Here is a 25,212-nt window from a genome sequence, read left to right as displayed (position 1 = left end):
GTATGTTCAGAGAGAAAGTAGGGAAATTTTCCGGCAGAAACATAGTATGCCAATGCAGACACTGCACCTTTTGCCACACACAGTTTACAATTCGCAGTTTTTCAATTTACCTTTTTCAATAATTTGGACAAAAAGGGAATCTGCCCTAAGGCCTCTTTCATGTTACACTATGGTTCTACTTGAACTGCTATACGTTTGCACCTCATGGAATCCTGGGCTTTATAGTCTGGTGAAGCACCAAAGTTATCTGGCAGAGAATTCTAAATACCCTAAACTCCATGACTCTATAGGATGGAATCATAAAGTGAAATGCTAACACTATAATTGTGAAAGGCCTCAAACTTTAGAACAGTTGCTCAGATGCTTGCAATAACTGTCTGTGTTAACACAGAGACATCTGAGCCCACATAAAACATGACTTATATGGCTTAATCAAATAATTAGATTTTTATGGGGTGGGGGAGAGAAATTAGGTACTTAGGGTAGAAGTGGTGTGAACCTAACCCCCCCCCCAAAAAAAAACAAACCCCTGACAGCTAGAAAATGTAGAAAAACTGGCTAATGTCCCTGTAGGTCAGGGTCAGGTTGCTGGTGCTGAGCAACGCATTTAAACTGTCAAGCTGTCAAAACCTCCATGCCATATTCTTACTTATTACTGTCACCTAGGGTCACCCCGCATGGAGTTGCTCCTTGACAATACATAGACCTCCAAGCACTCTTGGTGCAGGTCAGGTGAAAAGCTTGGGTAAGGATCTCTAGCTCAGTTTCACAGAAACTAAAGGCAGTATGAAAATGTAATTAGCAGAAGATTCAAAAAGTTTCATGGCGTCTTGCTCTGTTTTTGATACCTCTTAGCAGGCTGGGAGTTCCCTGCTCTTTAATGCTGGATCCCAGATACATGGGAATGCATTCAGTTGGTGGACACATGTAACAGCTAAAGTTCCAAATTCATGGGCCACTGGTGTCAACTTCTCTATATGCTACTCTTCAAGCAGCCATCTGGAAAGAACAGTGACAAGAAGCTGGGATATTAGACATTCTAACTTCTAATTGGTTCTTCCAAAACTTAGTTCTATTCAAAAGCCCAGTGAATTAATCTGGTGAACTCAACAGCACTAGGAGCCTAACATATTTTTATCTACTTCTCACATTTGTCCAGCTGGGAAATTTCATTCTTGAACCACACACAAAGTGCCAGACTCCATTAAACCATTTTTTCTCTCCAATCCTACCTGCGCAAAAGGAGTTTGGGGTGATTTTTATTTTCCAGGTTCTTTTCAATCAGATCTGACAACAGCTGCTTCAGAACATCAGTGGCGTATTCCAGCTTGCCTTGAAGACCTGTCATAATGAGAGAAGCCACATTGCCCCGATCACGCATGGAGAAACTTCGCTGCATCTCAAGGGTACGGATGAATGTCAGCAGAAAGACCTTGTTGTTTATCAGCTGGGCAAAGAGTTTCAGGGCCTTTTCAACATTCTGCTGTCCATTCCCTTGGACCTGTAAGAAGCAAAGAATATCCAAATAAAAAATCCAGTAACAATATCTAGATGGGAAACATCCAGATGATTAGGTAATGTAGAAAAGATATTCTAAGGTATTTCAGATGGAATGTTGTATCACTGAAGTGTGATAAAACTGATACTTTTAAATCTTTCATACACTGAGCCTTGTAACATTTTTGTGAACATGGAGAATGGAATTTTCCCCATCTGGATGAAGAATGAAACTCAGAAACCAATAATCACTAAAACTTAGTCTGCCTTATGCACTAACAATAAGAAATATTTTGAACCTCAGGCCTTAAAAATTTCAGACAGCATGGCCAATGATAATGGGTTATGGGCTTTGTAGTCAAAAACATCAGAGGGACCAAAGTTCCCCCATATCTGTTTTGAATTATGAATGGAAATATGCAGTCTATGAGCCTTACGTGAGACAGCTAGTGTTTTTTTAAAAGAAGATATATGAATCTGGATAAGGCATGTATGTAGTAGGCCTGCACTCCTGCCAGCCTCTTCAAAATTACATGATTGTCTTGTTCTGTACTCAGAAGACTATAAGCAAAATGACATCAAGTTACTGAGAGCTTTTCATATAATACTGTGTATTATTGCATACACAGAACAATGTTTGCATTGATAAAGAATACAAATGAAATCACATACAAAATTGCTCATATTAGTCTAACTTTTGCTTAGGTGAGTCTGCAATCAGCCTGCTTCACCTCTGTGCATGTTTTTGACATTTTATACTAGTTTGAAACTCTACTCCTGCATGGTGAGAAGATTGGTATGTATGTAGCTTGACTGACAAGTAAAACAAGAAGTATGGTATATTATCCTTCAAGAACATTTCCTAGAGGCAGGCCCACCAAAATGAAAGGGAAGTTACACAAAACAGCATTTTGATATTCTCAGCCATTGCAAAAATGTTTGTTGGTAACAGCAACATTGAAAATGATCACAAAAATATACAGAACACAAAATTCTTTCACTTAAGTTAGATTTGGCCTTCCAGCCCTGGCATCTAAAGTACATCTACTTGAGCTTCAAACAGTAGCTGCCAGGTTTGTTTTAATTAGAGCCCTAGAGAAGAAGCCCAAATCTTGATCAATAAATTACATAGCTATTGGCAGAATATTACAGTTGTGTATACTATGCAGCAGGATAGAAACGTTTTTAGTCCACCCTGTAGGCAGACCTTGGCTTCTTTCTGCCACCATGTGCCACATCTTTGCAAGCTGCATGGTGGAAAGAGGCATGGATTGCAGTTTTTTACCTTTTACAGCAGGAGATTATTAGAAAGAAAATGGAAAAAGACAAATGTTTGCACATTAGCCACCAGGGACTAAAAATGGAATTCAAACTATATCAGAGAGGGCATCTCTGTGGCTTGCTGAGCCACAGATATGCCCACATTATTACTCCCACACTGACAGCATATATAAATAATGCACAGACATGCCACTGATGGTGTAACCCTCTCTTATGTTTTTGTTTGGTGAAATCCCAACAACAGCATTTTCATACTGGAGAATGTGTCACATCTGTTCCTGTTGTTGTTTGAACTACAGTATATGAGAGCTACCTCAAAAATGAGGTGGCACAGTTGGTAAGCTCAGCAGGCAGTGCAGACAAAGCTGAAGTGATGTGACCAAGGTCTCTCTCACACAAAAGCTTTGCCAAGCAGAGGAAAAGATGAAGACTACTTGGCAAGCTTCCTTGCAAAATGAGAGGCTTGTTCCCCTTGGGGCAGCTGAGTGCAATTTTCTCAATTCTACCCCCCTCCCCTTCCTCCAAGCGGTTTTCTTTTTCACAAAGAGAGAATTCAAGGCACATTTCAACAGTTGCTAGTAGCAAATTCAGCTGCTTTGTTGCTGGACATGCAGGCCCTGTCACAGAGTGTTAGCAAGAGAGAGGGGGGTTAAAAATGGTAGAACAGCAGCATACAGAAGAAATCAAGAGGAGGCAAACTACATGTAAAATACATAAAATACAAGACTTTTGTTATAATTAACTTCAGCGTTCATTGTGCTTAGCCCAGCACTTCTAATAAGATTCAGCGTGGGAGGCAGAAAGGTACTTTCACAGCTGTGTGGGTTTTAATCTCAGCTTCCCAGAGGGGACCTGGGAAACAACAGCCGCAGCTACCTGATGAGACAGAGATGGAGAGAAGGTGCAGCTACCCTTTTACCTCTAGTTCACGTAGGACAGGGTGATCTTCAATGCCAGGAAAGAGGACCCTCATTGCATATGTGCGATAATCAAGGTATGGGATCCCAGAGCGATCCAGGTCACTGGTTAACTCATTGATGTCTGTCTGGAGTTCTGCAAAAGCTATGAGAGAAAAGGAGGGTGAAAGACAGACAATCAGAGAAAAGCACAGGAAACAGAGGTGGTGGTACAAGCAATCAAGGACTGCAAATGAGCCAACTCGGGGAAGCTCATTTACTCTAAACCTTGCTGTGTCACTCAGATGTGCCCTCAAGCTGGGAGCCACTTCCCCAGCATCCTAGAGAGAGAGAGAGAGAGAGAGAGAGAGAGAGAGAGAGAGCACACACAATGCAAAGAACAGATGCCAAGAACAAAACACACTTGCTAATTTGTATGCTGTTCACACCTTGTGTGTAAGCACTGAAAATGCCTTGAAAGGCACTAGATAAAAATAAAGATCCTATTTTTAAATCACTGTGCCATGCAGCTTTTTCTCTCTCACACTAATTCTACCCCCTCCACTCCCTGTGCTCTTCTTCTGTGGTTGGTACAATTAATCTCATCTAGTGTTTCTTGATTTAAATGGCATTATCTAAGGTCCAGGAAAACAATGATGCTTTCAAGGTAGGGGTACAGAATTTCATCAAGATGCATGTGTCCACCAGAATGGACTCTGGATGTATATGGTGGGTGAGGATAAAACTCACAGAACCCACCATAGTTGTTAACAAGCACTGTACGGAGCACTGTATAGATGACAGACCATTTGTCACCTTTTGCATTGAGAAAGGATTCCATGAACACTGAAGCCATACAGCAGCATCTTATGTCATGTCTCCAGCACATTGTGTTAGAGGCATTGTGGCACAATACAATTGTTCATGCTACATAACATACATACTGGAGATTTGTTCTTATGAATGCACAAATTGACAATAGGACACCTGACCATGCATTTGTTTGTAAACGCACCAGTTAGTCTAGATTAGATTTGTGGGATCTAGCTCTCCATATGGCACTTATACATGAGCCCCACTTTCTGCTCTAGCAACATTCTAGCAATTAGAATGTTGGGTATATAAAATAAAATTAATGTTAAAAAATCTAGAGCTGAAATCCTGATGCTTGTCAGTTTCAGGACTCAGAAGTTACTTGACTCCAGTTCCAGGAAATTCCTACTCAGCATGTGGCCATTTTGATTAGAGGATTCTGGGAGTTGTTTGCAAAGTAATCTTTACAAGTTCCTGTCAGTTTTTAGCCAAGTGCCTTTGCACTCACTGTAACCCTGCAAGATAGAAGATAGGATCTCCACTGCCCTATCTCGGATTTGTCCCGTTTCACTTGCTGCCCCTAACTCTTGGAACCTTCTTCCCCACAAACACAGATCATCACTTAATTGATGACTTTTAAATCTGAGTTGAAGACCACCCTGTTCAGGGAAGCATTCCCAGGCACTGTGTGAATATTTATCTGATATTTGATTTAGATAATAGATGTTGATGTTTTAATTGTAGCCTGTTTTTTTTAACTAATTCTATTTTATATTACTGCCTACTGTTTATATGTATTTTGTAGATTGTACACCATTGGCAGGTTTTATATTTGTATTGATTTGATTATCTTTATGTACAGTGCTGTGTACATTTACAGCGCTATAGAAATAAACTGTAGTAGTAGTACTACTACTACTAATAATAATAGAAGTAGGAGCTTATGTTTCTGTTAAGTCTCTATAACCCTGCTTTGGAGAACATCCTCATATTATAGTGAGAAGTCAGTGGATGATTACACAAACAAGTTTTCATAATCCAAGGTCCCAAATGTATTTTAGAGAAAGGTGTCTAGGTCGTGCCTTAATCATAACTACTACAGAGAAAATTTAATTTCTGATCTGCTGTTGCACTGCCAGGAGAAAAATGTCTTGATTCTTAATTGTGCTTTTTATCCAACATGACTGCTATGGTTCTGAGCCCTTTTTGCTTTTACTGTTTTTGATCCCACAACCTCCAAAAGCAAGTCACACATTTTACAACTTTGGAGTGTGACATTCTCAGATGTATGTGTGTCCTGAGTACATAGTTACAATACATTCCTTTATTCCTAAGGATGCAAAATCATGCTGCTGCTCACCTTGAAAGGGGTCAAGTCTTCAAACAACACTCTTAAAAGCTTGAACTTTTTAAAATGTCTGTAGCAATGGTTGAGAGGGGATAGCTCTCTGGGGTTTACAAAGCAACTTCTGTCACTGCCCTCTGTTCTATTGATCATCAGCATTAACTTTCATGGATTAGCATAGAATAGGAGAAGGTGGCCAGAGGGGGAATGCCTATTCACTAAATACCTGCCATTAACATTTCCCCTTCCCCTTATCCATGCCATTTTAACACAGCTACCCTTAAAACAAGTGCAACATATAGCTATATACTCCAACCATTTTCCTTCACCTAGGATATAAACATTTAACATTTATTAATTACTTCTTTATATACTTCAAGCACTTTGGTATGCTCACACAATGAGCAGATACAAATTTATATGGTAAATTTTCCTTGGAAGGCATTCAAGAGCCACTGTAGTGTAGTGCTTTTAGCACTGGACTACAATTCTGGAGACCAGGGTTAGAATTCTGATCATGTAAATTCACTGAGTGACCTTGGGCAAGTCTCACTCTCTCAACCTCAGAGGAAGGCAAAAGCAAGTCCCCTTTGAACAAGTCTTGCCAAGAAAACACCATGATATGACCTTAGGGTCATAATACTCAGAAAATTGCTTGAAGGCACATAACAGAAATTGAAGGTACGTAACAAAAAGAAGAACAAGAAATTATTCAGCTGTGAACAGTGATCATATCTTATGCAGCATCTGTCTAGAACCCCTTTCATGCCACACCATTATATCATTATGCTTTCAATTTTACTGCTGAAATATTGTATGGAATCATGGGGTTTGTACTAGAGGTATTATAGCTCTCTGGCTGAGAATTCCAAATTGTTGTTGTTAATTGCCCTTGAGTGAGCCATGACTCATATTGGCCCTGTGAATGACAAACTTCCAAGGCTCCCTGTTCTCAACAGCCCTGCAAATGCCCTGCAGACTCATGGCCGTGGCCTCATTGACTGAGTCTATCAACCTGGTATGTGGTCTTCCTCTCTTTCTACTGCCCTCCACCTTTCCTAGCATTACTTTTCCAATGAGTCATCTCTTCTTATGGTGTGCCCAAAATACAACAGCTTCAATTTAATCATCTTGGCCTCCAGGCAAAGTTCGGACTTGATCTGTTCTAAGTGGGTTTTTTTGGGGTGGGCATCCACAGTATCCTTAACACTTTTCTTCAACACTATATTACAAATGAAGTAATTTTCTTCCTGTCCACTTTTTTTACTGTCCGGCTCTCACATCCATACATGGTGATGGGAAATATGATGGCTTGGATGATCCTAACTTTGGTATTCAGCTTAATATCTGTGCACTTTAATATCTTATCTAGTTCTTTCATAGCTGCCCTTTCCAAATGCTAGTCTTCTTCTTGTTTCTTGACTGCAATCCGCATTTTGATCCCTGATTGACTCAAGGTATAGGAAATCTTTAACTATTTCAATTTCCTCTTCATCTGTATTTAATTTTTGGTTACCCTTCCCTAAATTTCATAGGCTGTTGCCATGGTAGTTAAAGTAGAATCATAGCACTAATGTTGTATATTGTGAAATGGCCCCAAGGGGTAAAGAGTTTACCACGTTGTAACTTATACAAATGCTTGACAGAATTTATGTGGGAAGCCTTTTACTACATAAGATATCATCTTAGATTACCCATCTCACATGCTGGATTTATCTACTATGAAATAGTTATTATCTGGCAAATGTTAAATGTTTATTTACTTAATAAAATGCTTAAACAAGAGTCTATGGAGTTTATCACACAAAAGCAAATTGCTGAAATCCCATGCAGAAACGGGATTTAAAATATTAAAAAAAACCCACAAAAGCAGGTTGTTTTTCAGACATGTTTGTGTAAAGGTGATATAACGCAACATTAACTTAAACGGAAAGTCACCAAACCTCACTCTTTTTTACTTTCGAAAGTTCCCAAAAGTACAAAGGAGTGGATTTTGGTGACTTTACATTTGGGTTAATGTCACGTTATTTCACTTTTGCACAAACGTCATCTGAAAATCTACCCGTTTTTGCAGGTTTTTCTCATGTTTTGTTCAGGTTAACGACCAACGTTGTTTGAAAATATACCCGCCTTTGTGGTTTTTTTCTAGTTTAAATTCAGTTTCTTCACTTGATCCGTCCTGTGTGATAAACTCCCATGCGTCGTTTTTCCTCAATATTTTGCTAAGGGATAAACTGAGAATATATAATAATGTGTGGTGTGTGAGAGTGTGAAAGTGTGTTTATTTTTATTTTTTTAAAAAAGAAGGCAAAAAATCAGTTATCACCAGGTTGTGAGATCGGTTTAGTTTTGTTTTTTATTAGAACTCAAGAGCCATCAACTGGAGTCAGGTGCAATTGGAAAGAGAGAGACAGACAGATGATGTAGAAAGAAAAAAAATATGGATGTATACTTCAGTATAAAGGAGCAGAATATCTCCCCCCCCCCCCATTTAAAAACTGAGTCTGCAGTTCTTTCACATAAAAAGCTATCTCTGTTCTTCCTAATCTTTCTATTTTAGCAGAACATGTTCTGTGTTGTTGCTTTCCTTAAATGATTGGGAGGCAGTAATCCTTGCTGATCTATTGCAAAATCACTCAGATATGCACTGATATATTCTGCCTGCCTTCATTCTCTGCTTTGCCATACTACATTCAGAGCTGGGTGGTCTGTGACACTACTCAATGTTCTAAGGTTTATAATGGACAAACACTCCAAACTTACAACCATTAAGCAAGGGATGCACATTTTCTACCTGGGTCTGACTCACCCCATGCAGCACATGGATCTCCTAAACATCCACATGAAAACATTTCCTAAAAAAGGTCAGTCGACAGCTAGGCTTAATGACCTGGCACCGACAAATTCGATACATGTCGTTTAAATAGGATCAAGTGCTAATCCTGTTCTCCACATGCTAGTCAGAGAAAGGATATTTCTTGTATCTAATACATTTGTTACGGTCTTTCCTCACTCACAGGCTCTCATGGGAGAGAGTTCTCAGCCTCTTCTGCCTCAAAGGAGGACATTTATGAGCATGTGTGTTTGAAAGAGAGTGACCAAATTTTTATTTGACAGCTGTACGTGGGCTAAGGCCCTGTTAAATTCATAACCGATCAAAGGCAACAGGGTAAGTAGGAGGCGGTTACCACGGAAACAAGACTTGGCATTGCTAGTACTAGAGATCTGTTCCATCAAAAGGGAAAAGTTATATTAGGCTAGCCAGGTGTGCACTTAGGTGTATGTGCGTATATATGAAACTGATCAGTTCTGGATGAAATGGCCATTTGTAGCTCTTGCATCCTGATTCTATGAGTATTCGTATTTACTTAGAAGTAAATTCCACTATGTTTCGTGGACTTTGCTCCCCGTGTACTGTGATTGCCACTTCAATGCATTATTTTGACTGTCTTTCTTCTGTTCCTATGTTGTTCAAACCAAATTCTCTGAATTAAAGGCTTTGCAGTAAAAGTTGCAGTGATGCAGACTCAAGTCAGTTGACTTAGACTCATACTGGACTCAAGTGGCTTCAATGACTCAACTCGGATTCAACTTAGCAATAAATGATGCACTGACTCGATTCAAGACTTGTATATTTTTAGTGATCAACCTGTTGGCGTCATTCATTTCAAGCAGTAAGCAAGACCTGCCTCCAGAGTGCGGCATGCATTTCTCAGAGGGGAACAGCAAATGTGTTAGGCAATGGACTTGAAGCATAAAAAGCATCTCAAAGCTTTTGAAACGATTTAGAGGGCTCCTCTGATATGCATCAGGCAGGGACAAGCTGCCAAGCAGACCTGAAGCCCCACCACATCCATTGCCTAACATATTTGCTGCTCTCCTCTAAGAAATGTGCCCTGGTTTTTTTTTTCCTGTTCAAGTGGGCTCCCAGACTTCAGACTTGACTTGAAAGTATCTGTCAGGGACTTGAGACTCAACTTGAGACTTCAAACTTGACTTGAGACTTAGAGTAAAAGGCTTGACTACATCACTGAAAATTTGCACATGGTGTCAAGTGAGAGAAAAGTGGGTTTAAGGAATGTGTTTGATGAAGCCCGCCTGGGTGAAATAAGAGGCATAGTGTTAATATTGTCATGAAATGGTATACATTTCTTTATGACCTCCCCGCTCTTGTGTTCATCAGCAAGTAGCCTCTGCTGTAGATATGCTTCATTCAAACTAACTCCCTGTGTGGGGTAATGCAATTTTTACCATTGTGATATTGAACAATATGAAAGTTTTCAAAATACAGAAAGTTTTAAAGGAAAGGATTTTCAGAGGGTGCTGTGCTGTTTTAAATTGTATTGCTTTCTATTCTTTTCTTTTTTTAATTTTAAGTGCATATTTTCAGTTGTTTTAATCCTTTTTCAGAGTGAAAGCCACTCTCAGTGCTCTGGAACCGGTTGGGAATTGGCACACACAAAGGGTCTGGCAAAGACCTTGAATCAGAACAAAGAAGGCAGGGCTACCATACTTCTTAGTGGCTGCTCCCAAGCTTTGGAACTCCTTCCCTAGAGAGGCCAGGATGGTTCCATCCCTATTGTCCTTTCAATGCCAGGTAAAGATGTTTTTTTTTTGCAGCCAGGCCTTTTAAGCTGATAAGGATTGGGTTTTTAATGCTGTGCTATATAAATTTTAATAGTTTGTATTTAAAACATGTTATATTTTAACTTATAACTGTTTTAACTCTTAAAATTGTTATTTTTTAAAAAATTTATATTTATAAATATAATATAACTTCCCCCTGTTGATTACATTGTTTTGTACTTATTTGCTGTCTTGAGTTCCTATATTGGGAGAAAGGCATCATTATGATGATGATAATGATGATGATGATGATACATAAATGTATTTATCATTGTTTTCTGAGCCATCATTTCTCTTTCAGTTATTTTCTTATCTAACAAAAGCTACAATTTTATTCTTTTATTTTTCATTTATTTTCTGATCCATCATAATTTTCTGAACCATCATTAGTACTCTCAAATTACCACCCATTGTAAAAGAGCAGGTAAACTTTTCTTTGGTCCAAAACACACTACAGAAACAATCCAGTTTGAGACTGCCTCCCCCCTCCCTCCCATGTCTGCTGGATGTATATGATTAGTGATGCTTTGCTCTGACCACAACTGAGAATCTCCACAAGGCCACCTTTTTAAAATGGGTGTGAATGGAGGTGTTGGTTTACATCTTGGCTATCACACCACCTTTTTCATGGCTGTTCACAGGAAAAAAGAATAAATAACAGTCATGGCTATAAAGCAGACTTTTCTTAGGGAAAGAGCTGAGCAAACTGAGCAGCAACTCAAAGGCTCCAGTGTAGGATTTGCAGAATGAAAACTGGAGACAATTCCTGTGCCTTCAAAGGATATGTAGATGAGGGAATTTCAGCAGGTGTTGCTTGTTATCTTGTGTGACATGCTGAAATTGCTTCTTTTACACAGCCTTGAAGGATTCAGGAACAGTATCCCATTTTCACTCTGGCAACCCTCCTTTAAAGGCTTCTCCTCACTAGAATGCAGTGGTCATGACACAGAAAATCTGTTGAGATGTTTTTTGATGGCAAATTTGCAGCAGGGCAGAACACTTTGCAAACAACGCCTTGGTGGGAGAAATTTGTGGCTCCCAAATCTCTGCCTTACACAGTGTAGACCACTTACAGGCTTGTGTTAATGCAATAAGAAAAATCCCCACATACTGTATTTCATAGCTAAAAAAAATAGCAATCTATCCTAAATCCATGGTGCTCTAATCAGTTATATACAAAGTACTGGGAATAAACCTTTTGAAGGCTATATGCATACACTGTTGATTCAATGGTCCTTTCCTTGAAAAGATCTTATGCCTTGTTTTACATTTCCATACCAGTAGCCCCAGCCTCCATAGATAGTTGGACTGACCTTCCTTGCATTCAAGGGCCACTCGAGACTCCAAGTTGTCCATCTGCATCTGTAGCCTCTTGAGGGTGAGGTCATTTTCACGAGACTTGCGCTTGTAGGCAATGAGGACAATGATGACTATGATGAGAAGAAGGCTACCTCCTGCTGCAATGCTGACAATAGCTGGCAAGGTCAACAGGCTATCTGAGATCACATTTACTGAGCCAGGTGAGAAGACAATGCCACCCACATGCACCTATCCAAACAAAAGACATGGGGTTTAGTCATCAGAATTCACTGCAACACCCACAAAGACTGAAACACCTGGTACAATCAACCAAAAAGAAAGACCGGTACTAGAATTGGGACTACCATTGAAGAGACAATGTGTATATTCCTAATACAGGCTCTAACTGTCTCTCTCTCTCTTTGGTTGCATTCCCATGTCAATCCATGAAAACAAAGCAAAATTAAACCACACCTGCTATTTCTTCTCCAGCAGTTTTCTTAGCAGGATTTTTTTAAAACCAACTTATGACTTCAAGGGCTGGTGCGTGACAGGGATCTCTTGCTCATGTCACTACTGCTCTGGAAATCATTCCCCAAGTACCAGAGTGTCTTTCAGAAGACATAGCATGCCGTTTGACTGCCAAGTCATAGACAAGACCATGCAAACAGTGTCTGTCTTCAGAAAGAAAGGGAACAGCCTACTTGAAACACAGGAAAGCTTCAAGCTGTGATAAATACGTCATTCCAGCACTATCTCTGGCTTTGTTCTGATTATCTGATGGCTCCATTTGACTTTCATTTCACAGCTTCCTTTTGTAAACCATGGACATTAGAGACAGAATGACAATTTCATTGACACAGACGTTTAAACTGGAAGTAGAAAAGAAGAGAGAAAAACAAAAGAAGCTATAGAATGTCAGGACCAAGGGGAGACCTTGGTATTGCCATGGAATAAATTGACAGACAGCTAATGACAGACTAAGATTTTTCTATACATTTAATAGTCTATGCTAAATGCAAATATTAATACAGAGAAACTAGTGAAACAGGGAATCGTTATCTCTAAATACCAGATAGCATGGCATCCATGTAAAGCAATAACTTTTACTAAATTCCCAAGAAAACAGACTTTGAAAAGAAAGTTTAATCAACTTCTTCAGAGGAAAGAAGTGTAGGCACTCAAGCTTCATTGGGTTCTCTTTTAAATATACCGTTAGCCTGCCACATTTGCAGTTTTTCCTTTTGCATATGATTTGCAGATATGATTAATATGTTCTTTCTTGGAATCTCTAAGTCCTCCAGAGCAATTCTATGGTCATTGTCTACCACAGAGTCCTGCTGGAGAACCTAGAGATTCCTAGAGAAGTGTTCTCTCAGGTGAAAAAAATTAGCATTCACAATTGTTATTTATATTTATTTATATTCACAGGTTTTCCACTTTCAGAGGGGGGTGATAGGGGTTGCCCCAAAACCTGTGGATGTGGCGGTCTGACTGTAATGACAAACAGACATAAAAAACCTGATCCAATAAGACACCTTTCTTCAAGGTTCAATTCTCTTCAACAAGTAAGCTTTGAAAAAGGGATCAGCAGCTAAAGCATCATGCAAGTTTGACTGAGGCTCTTCAGAAATTGTCCTTCTGAACTCCAAACATACTGTATGCATCTAAGAAAGTGTAATCTATGAAAGCTTGCACTAATCTTTTTTATAAGTGACACAAGACTCTTCTTTATTCTCCCCCCCCCCCAATTCTTTGTATGTTGTTCACAGAAGAAAGTCTTTTAAATGGAGTGTTTGCAACAGTACTATTTCCGCAGTATCTCCTGGCTTACTTACTTTAGGCATAAAAGTGTACTTTATAAAAGCACACAAGGAACTTTACAAAACTACCAGGAAAGCTTAGGAGGGGGAAAAACCCTTCTCTAACCCTTCTATAAACTGCCAGCTAAAACCTCCTGGATGCACACTAACTTACAATGGATTATAAAAAATGACACATCTTTTCCTAAAAAATGACAGGGTGACAGGCATAGAAGCAGATAGCTCACTGATGTGAAGAAGTGATTCACCTGCAGCAGAGTAATAGGAGGCACACTACCACAAGGATCCACTCAGCCCCACAACAAACCACAATACTTCATCTACACTGTGGTAACATTATCATGGGAACTAATAAGTCCATCCAATGTGGTAAAGGCTCATTCACTTGTGTTAAAGTTAATAACACACTTTCTCATTTGTAAGTAATAACCTGTGGTGATATAAATTACTTAAAAATGACATTCCCCTAAAAAAAAAAAAGAGGAACTAGAGCTTGCAAGTTATTTTTTTTTAAAGTAACACATTAGTATTAGTTTTTTAAATTGTTATTTTCCTTTTTGAAACCATGTTACCCCCATTACTTATTTCTTTATAAGTAATGTGTTCGCAATACATTAATTCCTTTTTTTAAAAAAAAAATGGTTAAAAATAAGGAAGTGACAGGCAGTTCCCTAAGATGACTCTTCCAAAGCAACTTTTTTAAAAGTTCTAATTAAATATTATTCACTAATTTAGTTCATTATCTACTTATTCCATTTATAGATGCCTTTCTTCCAGAGTGGGACCCAAGGCAGCTCACAAAGCTAATAACAAGATCAGCTAAAAACCTGATAATAAAAATTAAAATGCAATTAAAAATAATCACATTAAAACCATTATCTCTCTCTCTCTCTCTCTCACACACACACACAGAGAGAGAGAGAACCATAACAGAGTTAAAAACAGAGCACACACATCCCATAAAATGATTGCCTGCAAGATATATTCTATTTGTTACATTAAAACAATTCTGATATTGCAGTTCATGATGTTACTTCATAAAAATACTCTCTTTATGTCCTTGTTACTTCCAAAGTAATGTGTTACAGTTAACATCATTACATGTTACACATTCCAAGTAAGCTCCAAGAATAAGTAACCCTAAACTGAATGTGAAGATAAGGGAGCATTTCAGACCTTTAGAGCAATACACCTCTAATACTTCAACAGAGGAATGTAAAAATATAGTTGTCCCCCACTTTTCAACAGGTTAGGGAGCAGAGCACTGTTGATAACTAGAAAACATCAAAATGTACAATCGTGTGTTTAAGATGGCTGGGGTGGTGGCAAGGTTGCTATGGGCATGACAATCTGCATGAGTGGTTAGAACATATGGGAAGGGAAAAGAGGAGAAGTGAGGCCAAGCAGGATAAGGAGGAAAAAAGCTCCAGAATGAAGTACACCTGCATGAATCTCACAACAACAATCCATCCCCTTTTCCATGAGGACATTTCTAATTAGGGGAGGTTTTGAGAGGGATGGGCTGGATGGAGTAGAAGACAAAAGGAAAGCAGAAGACACCTATACATAGAAGAATTAACCTGTGTGTCCACACTCCTTTCCTTGTAATAATTTTCTTTACTTGTCTCTCATAATATTTCATTTATTCTGGAATGTATCTGGGGTAGATCTACCTTTATATAGCTGAGATGTATAAAATCTGACAGACAGCCTTATCCTGCTTTCAGCTGTAGCTTTCACTATTACAAACTGAGACAAGGTGTCTGCTTCCAACTGTGCTGAGAGTCTTCCACAGCTACTTACATCCTCTACCATCTAGAAGAACTCTTGCTACAATAAATTAGTTAAGCTCAGAGGTGTGACAGCACTTTTTGTCTTTTGACAACTGAGGATTTCCCCCCTTTCCAACGAATAATTTAATATGCTTTAGCTGCTGCTACTAAATATTCTCATGCAAAATTCATGCTGGGCTAATGTGTGCTTGTGAAAATGCACAATTATAGACAGATGTTAGTGACAAATGTTCAATAAATACATTACTTGTCTAAATCGTACAGTAGTGAGCTCTATATGCTTTTATGTGTTTACACCTATATGTGAATAAAGCATTTTTGTTCTATCAATTTATTAAATGCATCTATTTATTTAGAAAATATCTCAGTAAACACTGAAGATTATGAAGACATTCACTTGGATTTCTTGCATTTCTAGAAAGTCTAGGGAACTGATTCTCCTAGATTTATAGTCCCTTTACACCAGAATCCCGACTGCTCATCCTAGTTTCGATCTTACAAATTAGAATGGGAACAAGTGTAAAGAAGGGTGTAAATTTTCATTTATTTCATTCCCGTACACAAAAAAGTTTTCTCCTGTGTGATAAGATTCCAAGAGTTTTGGCTCATTTTCAATAAAAAAATTTTTTTTGCTACATTTCAAGTCACTTGCTCAAAAACAGTTTCTCTTCTGCATAATAATGTTGTGCTTTTTATTTTTAAATGTTTTTACACAAGTGTTTTTCCCCCACAAAAATGTCTCAAAATAAAATAAATAAATAAATAAAGGCAAGCCAACAACAAGCAGTAGCTGACTATCCTTTCTCTTCAAGGATAAGACATTTGTGAATATTCTTTACATCCCTAATGTAAAGAGCAATAGTATTTCAATGCTTCAGCATCAGGAAATAGAAAAGATGGATCAAGAAAAGTCTGATACTTTGGCCTTACCAGTACTTTGTGTTGCCCGGTGAGGTTTGGAGGCTCACACAGCAGCTGGGTCTCAGAGACGGTGACAGCACAAGGAGTTTCTCCGATCAGAACAGTGTAATTCAGCTTTGCTCCACCAGAGGCAGGAGGGCACAGATTTTTACCCTGTAAGAAACAGGGAGAAAAGGTTCTAATAAGATATACTATACAGAGTTCTTGGCTTTTTCCTGATGACACCTTGAGTAGAAATTCAGCATATCACAGGGGTCAGTGAGGTTTAGCAGTTTGAGTCTTGAACTCTGGAACCGGGGTTCAAATCCCAGTTTGGCCATGTAAACCCACTGGGTGACCTTGGGCAAATCACATTCTCTCAGACTCAGAGATGGCAATGGTAAACCCCCTCTGAAGAAACATGCCAAGAAAATCCTACCATAAGTTTGCCTTAGGGTTGCCATACATTGGAAATGACTTGAAGGCACACAACAACAACAACAACAACAATACTTAAATGAAACATTGTCACAAACATCTCTGTATTATTTATTCCCAACAGCTAGTCCCAATAGGCATTACTTGTACAGGCAACTACTCAATATGATGAATGTAAGATCCATGAGCTGGTGCTGTTTCGAGGAATGCATCTTCTACATTTAGGAGTGTATATTTATATCACCATATGGCTATTCCATGGCTAACCATGTAGCATTGCCACTGGTAATGTGTCTTCTGTACCTTCAGTCTCATCTTTGCTGCTAGCCACTTTTGCAAATGTAGGACAAGACCAGCAGGATTCTCAGCAATTTATGGTTTATTTACTCAAGAGCCAGGGAATCCAGTAATTGCTCTTTTGGCTTAGAATTTCACACCGCTCCTTATTCCATTAAATTATAGTTGGGAATATAATGTAAATAGTCTAAGTGGCATAGAGGGAAATCAAATACTAATATAACACTACACTAGAGGCAGGAATTGTACCACCTTCCAGACGAGAAACTCTAGCTGACATAGCCAATAGTAAAGGAGGCTGGAAGCTGAAGTTCAACCACACCTGAGGGGCTGCAAATTTCCCATTCCTGCACTAAAATGAACTACTGGTTTACCAAATAGTATACTAAATAGTCTAAGGCTGCATCCACACTGCAGAAATAATCCAGAATGATACAACTTGAACTTCCATGGCTCAATGGTATGAAATTCTGGGTATGAAATAGTATGAAATTCTCATATAAATGTCTGTCTAGTCAGGAAGCAAAAATAGGTACCTGCCACAACTCATTGGGAAATCATGGTAGTTGTAATCCAAATTCCAGTGACTATTTCAAGCTGAAATTCCAAAGAGTTGGCATCCTAGAACCAAATAGGGGTGACCCCACAACTCACTGGGATTGTTTTTGTTTTGTTGTTGTTGTTGTGTTGTTGGTTTTTGAAAAGGGGGCTAGAAAACAAAATAAGGCTTTCTGGTATCAAACGAAAGTGGTACTGCTGCTAGGGTTGCCATAAGTCAGGACCTCCAAACCGGGACAAATGTAGGACAACATTTTCAAATGTAGGACACATTTTTTTAAAAATGGAGGACATGCGAAAAACATTAAAAGATCAAAAATACACAAAAAAGACACTTTGAGGGAAAGAGAAATAAATGGGCACCCACCTCCTCCTCTTCTTCCTCTTATTTCTTCCTCCTCCTCCTCCTCATCATCACTTGAATTTCACGCCTGGAAATGGCGCTTGGCCAGATGCCTTGGTCCTCCTCCTCCTCCTCCTCCTCATTTGCCTCCTCCTCCTCCTCCAAAGCTCACTGGCCAATGGCAGACTGGGGCTGGAAACAGGCCAGCCCCTGCTCTTCTGCCATTGGCCAGACAGCTTTGGGGATGTGCACTCCTTTTTAAGCCCTGCGCGCGGGTGCGCAAGAGGGGCGAGCGCGCGCTACTGCCGGCTGATGTCCGGGCAAGTGTCACAGGTGGTGCAGCAGCTGCGCAGAAGAAGGAGGAGGAGGAGCGGAGGAGGAGGAGGGTGGCACGGCCAAGGAGGAGGAGGAGGAGGAGGAGGTGGGTGGCCGGCCAGCGCCAGCTGCATTAGTGGCCACGGCAATGGCTGCATGTGCAGGCCCGGCCCGGAGGCTGAGCCCAAACCCAGGATCTAGGGGGAACCGGGCTGGGGTGGGCCCGGTTCCTCGAAAACCTTGATTGCACCGGGAGCCGCCGGGATATGGCATCCCTAACTGCTGCTAACATTCCTGAGGGAGGGAAATTTTCACTTAAACAAAAGAGGGATAAGATAGTACTGATCTGATTTCTGAAGTGGAAAAATGGTAATGGACTGAGGTACTGCTCCTGCAGTAGTTGGTTTTGTTTTCAAAATGGTAGGAAAACTGGAGAGCCATGCATCATGTATGAAGTACAGACCTGGGCAAAATCAGGTACAATTTTCTAAGACAACAAAAAACCAGGGACTCTCTGAGGAACTGCTGGTAAGATTGTTGAGGAGATGGAGGTGTCCAGAAGAGGAAAACAGGAGAGATCTTTTCTGAAGTACTGCTGGTAAGATGTCCAAGATTTTTTTAAAAAGTGGGGAGTGGAAAAACAGGATGCCTCATGGATACCTTTTGTCATATTATGTACGGACCAAGGAAACACCAGATGCACTTCAGGTAGTATGTGTATTTTCATCAGACTGTATCCACTGGATCTCATACTTAGTAATTAAAAAATAAACACTAAGCATCTTAGTACCACCTTCCAGTATGTTAAACATCACACTTAAAAGGACACTGTGATAGCAGGAACAATTGTGATAACAGGCAATGTGGGAGGAGAGAAGTAACACTGATGCAGTGACTGAAACATTGTGCTCATACAACATTAGAAATTAATCTGAGTGTGGGTTTAGATGAAATTCACATGTCAGGTTCTTAAAGTGGAGTGTTCTTCAGAGACAGAAAGCAACAGTTCATGCTGGGCAAGTTTATTTATACAAGGAGGGGACACAAATATTCAGTGATAGAAAATTTCTAAGCCCTGAGTATTTAAAACTTTTCTGAGCCATATTTAGATAGAAGTACAAATACATAAAGAATTTTGTACCTTTGGGTAGCTCAGAATGCTATTCTGACTATAATAATTATCATAATGATAATGATAATAATGTCCATTTCACACACCAAGTAGAGGAAAATCTGGATATATTAAATAGTGATGCATAGGATTTCTGCAGGCATGGATTATTGTGTTATAGAAATACATGTGTGAGGTAAGGATGGAGGAAAACCTGTGGTTATAATGATGGAGACAAATGTGCAGTTAGGGTTGCAATCTTATGCTCATTAATTGTATAAAAATATAAAATTTATAAAATATAAATTAATTAATATCCTTCCTTTCTTCTGGTATCAAAAAATTATTGCTACTTATCAGACAAGCCCCATAGAACTTTATGCAACTTATTGATGAGTAGAATTGCACTGTAAAAAGTTTTGAAATCCCATCATGTCAAGTTCTGATGTTCTCATTAATTTCCAATCTGGACCAGGCTCTAGGACACTAGTGGAATGTGTTGCCTTTCAAATATTGCTGCAATGCAACTCCTACCAACCCCAAAGAACATACCCAATGGTTAGGATGCTGAACATTGGCCCAGGATCCTATATAGGGAAATCTCTCATGGAACAGATTATTCTAGGAATGGTTTGACATTTTTGCTGATTTCTTGTACAGGAGAGTATCCAAATAAACAAACATAGGAACAGCAATGAATGACTTGGTAGCAACAATGGCAATGCCTCAGAGAAGATGGCCCTATGGTCCATGCCTCTCCACATATGCTAGCTTATTTACAGGTGCTTCCTTTCTCAAACTTGGAAGGGTGGCGTCAGAAATCATTTGTTGAAAAGGCACAGGTCATTTTTCAGGCCAGCCCATATTACTCACATTGCCTTGTCTGCAGAGCCAGACACTGAGGGGAAAAGTAGTCAAGATACAGCCAGGCCAGGCCAGGAGGCAAGCACTGGCAACATGGTGTTATAACATTGGCAGATCATTCTGCATGACAAAAAAGGGACAGAATCCTGGCTTGAAGTCAAACAATATTTGGAAAGCTGCAGATTTATCACTCCAGCTCTATGAGAAATACTTACAATTAAAAAGAATCCCACAAGTCTTTCTATTTTTGCTTACCCTCTGCCCCTTTTGAAAGGTACAGTAATTAATTTTAGCCTTGAAAAGAATTGGGACATAGCAAAGGCTAACGACAGGGGAGTGTTTCATCTAATTGGTCTTTTCAAAGGATGTATCCACATTGGAGAATTAAATGAGTTCAACACCACTTTAACTGCCACAATTCTATCCTGTACAATCCTGGGATTCATAGTTTTGTGAGGTATTCAGCCTAGTCTGTCAGAGAGCTCTCTTGCTTCACAAAACAAATCCCAGGATTCCACATAACAGAGTAATGGCAATCAAAGTGGTGTCAAACTGCTTTAGTATTGCAGTACTTCATCCAAGCTTTTCCTAAGGATATTTTTTCAAAAAACCATACCAACATGCCTACTTTTTTAAAAAAAGAATTTTATGGTAAACTTTAAAAAAATCAGACTTCTAGAAAGGAACTTGTAAATATCTATTTTTTTTTTTTGAATTTATATTTTACCATTTTGAATGTACACTTAAAACCTTCTGGGTCTTCCTCTTTGAAAACATTAGACACAGGAATGTTTTTCTAATGAGCCCAAGTTTTTCTAATGAGCAAGTTTTCTGCTGCTCCAGAGACTAGAACACAGAACAATGGATGCAAATTGCAGGAAAAGAGATTCCAGCTCAACATTAGGAGGAACTTCCTGACAGTAAGGGCTGTTCGACAGTGGAACACACTCCCCCGGAGTGTAGTGGACTCTCCTTCCTTGGAGGTCTTCAAGCAGAGGCTGGATGGCCATCTGTCAGGGATGCTTTGATTGTGATTTCCTGCATGGCAGGGGGTTGGACTGGATGGCCCTTGTGGTCTCTTCCAGCTCTATGATTCTATGATTCTAAGACTTTACATAGATTACAGTGCTGTCCCAGAAGATAATTATTCCAAATAAACTGGGTTTATGAACTCAAAAAAATTACTTGCTCTTACCTTCAGGATAATGGGTGAGCCTGGTTTCTGATCCAAGATACCACTAGCACTGAGAAGCTCAAAGGTTGGGTTTGGATAATAGATAAACTTGGTGTCATTATAAATCAGCAAGGACTGAACATTATTAAAGATGAAGCCAAACTCATCAGGTCGTTCAACAGCATCCAAGCCAGGTCGGTATTCTGGTGTGAGAGAGGGAGCCAGGCAAGTCAAGGTGGTTGCGTTCACAACTTTACAGACCTGGAAGCAGGCAAAGAAGGGTTATACTTTCAATAAAATGTATATTTCTGTGGGAAGAACACAGGTGTTCATTCAGTCCTTCATCCAAGGTCATTGAGTTTGGGAATATTAAAGTAATGAAACCATTTCCCAACGCATGTACTGCCCTGCACTGATAGTCTTTAGATACAAATGATGTATGTATATGTGCATGTGTCTGGGTGATTCTAGCTAGAAAAGTAAACCATTTTCATTTCTAGATTTGTTAGCAGTTTTTTAAAATGTCTCTGAAAGGCCTGAAAAGCTAACAGAAGTGTATGATGCTGGGAAATTTGGCATAGCTTCAGCATATAGGAAATAGTGCAAAAAGTAGTTTCTGTATCACATACCTGGTTTATGTCTACCTCTTTCTCCATTCTATTATGCAAGGGATTTAGCAAAATAATCTAATAAAATGCATGTTAGACTCCATGGAAACTGGTAAAACTAAAGCATAGGATCTTTTTGCATTCCACACACTGGTCACTCAAGAAAGAGAAAGAAACAAGCAAGCAAACAAAAAACTTAATGAAATTATTTAAAAATTATAACATATTTTGAAGCTTATAACTCCCTCCTCCCACTAACAATTCCTAACACCTTTCTTCTTTTTCTTAAACTTGCACACAACTGCATTTCATTTGGGACCTAGCATTTTGCTAGCATGTACTTCACTTTGATATTTAAAAGTTCTAACATAAAAGACATAATCTGATGAGCTGAGAGTTTGCAAAGCATTTTTGATAGATGCATTGTATATACTTGGTATGGAATAAAAGCTGAAGCAAAACAACAATAGGTTAAACCCGTAATTAGCAAGTGTAATTTTTTTAAATAGATGTCCATAGCATCCTAGAAAATGTGTAAAAAAAAGTCTTAAGTTGTTGAAGCAAAACTGTTTGCAATACGTTAAAAATGCTAGTTCAGATTTGCATCATTCTAGTTTATTCTCTCAAGCATCAGGGCATTAGACAGTACCCCAAATAGAAAATAACAACAGAATTTGAATTCTTAACCAGATCCTCATATAGCTGTAATCTACTCTCATGCTTTGTTATGGTCTGCCAATAAGGTATAATGTCTGGTTCTTATGACAAATCTACGCCATTTCCCCATTCCAGTAGTATAAAATAATCAGTTGGTCACAAGAGATCTGGGGTAAAATGAAGGGTACATGCTACTGGTAAAAAGTTGGCTGTCCAGCTTCTTTATCTCCTGCGAGAAGAATTAGGGGCTATACATACCCCCCCTTTCCCTTTCCTGGCCAGACTGGGGCCATGGTAACATCACTCAGGGGCCCCAATCTGGCCTCTGGAGGGTGCAAAAAGGAGCTGCAAAATGTGACTCCTTTTTGTGCCCTCCAAAGGGTGCCATATGTGCATCATGATGGTGCATGCTGTCTGGACATCATGGTGCCATGGGGCAGAGTTAGGGCCGGTGTCATCAGAACACTGCACCCTGACTCCGCCCACAGGCCAGCCTTTCAGGCTGGTCTGGATAGTCCCTTAGTTAGAAAGCATAGTAAGGCTTCTACTGATGGAGTTTTATTTAGAAACAAGGTCCTATTAACCACCATGAGACATTTAATTTGGCCTCACTTTGCAAATGGGAAATTTAATTTTCACACACATTTGTGCATTAATAACATTAAAAATTATTTGTAAATCAGAAAAATGAAAAGTGACAGCAAGAAAGACAACTGCAAGGTGCTGATGCCCTTCAAAGGCAGGTTTATAAGGGGCATGCATCTTCAGAATGGGACTTTTGACTTTACTATTTAAAAAACAAAAACAAAACAACCAATAGCCTTCTACCATAAAATGCCAAATGCGCACTGAATCTATGGGCCTATCTAATTTAATGGCAATAGTAACCTATCAGAATGAAAATGGGACTCAGATTTACAAATGAGAGCTCAGTCACAGAAAATAAGAAATCTATTGCTTAAATACAATTGCCATTCCTCAAATAAAGCAGATTTATTGAATCAATGAAAATTATATAACTGTTGATTTACCAAGTTTCAATGATTCTACTCTGACATGGACTGACAATTAGATTTAGCTGCATAACTCCCACTTCTTTATCTACTGAACCATGGGGTAGAAACTGGACACTAGTGAAGCTGTGAGTACAGTAAAGAGACACGAGGCTGCAGCACTTCTTACTCCAGTGTTCCAATACATTTCCCCTCCCTTTCCCCCTACATCCTATGACAATTACACAGCAGATTGACTCACTCCTTCACAGCTATAAAACCCAGAGACACAAACCACAGAGATAAACTACTTGTCTAGCTAATTCATATTTGCTGGTTATGGTATTAGCAGGGAATATTATGCAACATATCACTTAAGGAGGGTCTGGTCAGTGCCAAGCAGGGAGGCAACAGCTATCCAGCTTAATCTATTAAGCATAGGCTGTATTCTGGGTTATTTCCTGATTTTGGTTGTATGGGACAAAGCATCGTTTTTAACTTCTTGATTGGGATTTCCACCTTGTGTAGTGTCAGAGTCATTCTCAAACTGTGTGTGAGAAGCAGTGTGTGCATGCATGTACATTTGTGCTACAGCCTTTGACTGCAGAACTCTACATAATTATCACATGTTGGGCAGAATCCTGTATGATCCACTGTAGTGTGGTAGTTCTGCATGTGGAACTATGCTACAACTGGCCACTGATTGATCCCTGGACTCACTGTGGAGCTGCTTAAGCCCCATCCCATGCTTGGTGGAATGCCATTCCATGCCTAGTGCAATCCTCTGGTGGTTTTGTGAATAATGTAATCTATTAATATCTAGCTATGTGGATATAGCCAGGTACATCTCATCCCTAGCTTTCCCCCATGCCTGGAAAGGCTATGGAAGGGGCTGCAGTGGATCTACAGTAATTGGGGGTAGAGTTGGTTGCTACAGAGAGGAGAAGGGGAATACCAGCCACCACATTGACCAAAACAACAACAACAACAACAACAACAACATAGGTTTGTGCATGCAATTAACAAGATGCCAGCCATGATGTCCAGCTGGAATATTGAAAAGACAACAGCATTCCCTATAAAGCTGAGGACATCTGAAGTGTTCTGTTCCCACCTGGACCTTTCACTGTGGCTGAAGCTGGTATTACAAGTTAAAGAAGGGTGGTAATCAAGCAGCCCTCCATATGCTGTTGGACTCTTAAGTTCCATTGGTTTTAACCAGCAATGTTGAGGAAAGATGGGAGCTGCAGTTCAACAATATCTAGAGGGCTTCATGACTCCTACCCCTTGGTTAGATTATTTGATCAAAATAAGATGTATTTCTAATGCTGTTTTTTGCAAGTTGACAGCAATGGAGAGGACTTGGGAGAAGGAAGCATGCCAATTCTGCTTTCCTGTTTGTATTCAGAAGTATTCATACTGAGAACTTTTTTGACCTTTCACAGCATCCCTAATGAGAACAAATGAGGAAGAAAGAAAGCTCTGCCAGCAAACATCAAACCATTTCAGAATATTGCTCTGTAGCTGCCATTTGTCTTAAATCTGCACCAATTGGAGTCATGAGAATTTCAGCTGCAATGCT

The 25,212-nt window shown here is 39.4% G+C and overlaps 1 protein-coding gene across 1 annotated transcript in view; it reads right to left on the bottom strand.

The window, feature by feature from the left end:
- Positions 1 to 929: 929 nt before the first annotated feature.
- Positions 930 to 25,212, bottom strand: part of PLXNA2 (plexin A2) — a 518,762-nt gene continuing 494,479 nt past the window's right edge. Inside the window, 6 exon segments of the mRNA XM_042463708.1 lie at positions 930 to 999; positions 1,233 to 1,501; positions 3,698 to 3,840; positions 11,772 to 12,006; positions 16,304 to 16,447; positions 21,395 to 21,634. Coding sequence (XP_042319642.1) covers positions 981 to 999; positions 1,233 to 1,501; positions 3,698 to 3,840; positions 11,772 to 12,006; positions 16,304 to 16,447; positions 21,395 to 21,634 — 1,050 coding nt within the window. The 3' untranslated portion in view covers positions 930 to 980.

The sequence above is a fragment of the Sceloporus undulatus genome, chromosome 4 (genome assembly GCF_019175285.1).
Source record: "Sceloporus undulatus isolate JIND9_A2432 ecotype Alabama chromosome 4, SceUnd_v1.1, whole genome shotgun sequence".
NCBI lineage: Eukaryota > Metazoa > Chordata > Lepidosauria > Squamata > Phrynosomatidae > Sceloporus > Sceloporus undulatus.
This window is presented reverse-complemented; position numbering and strand designations above follow the sequence as displayed.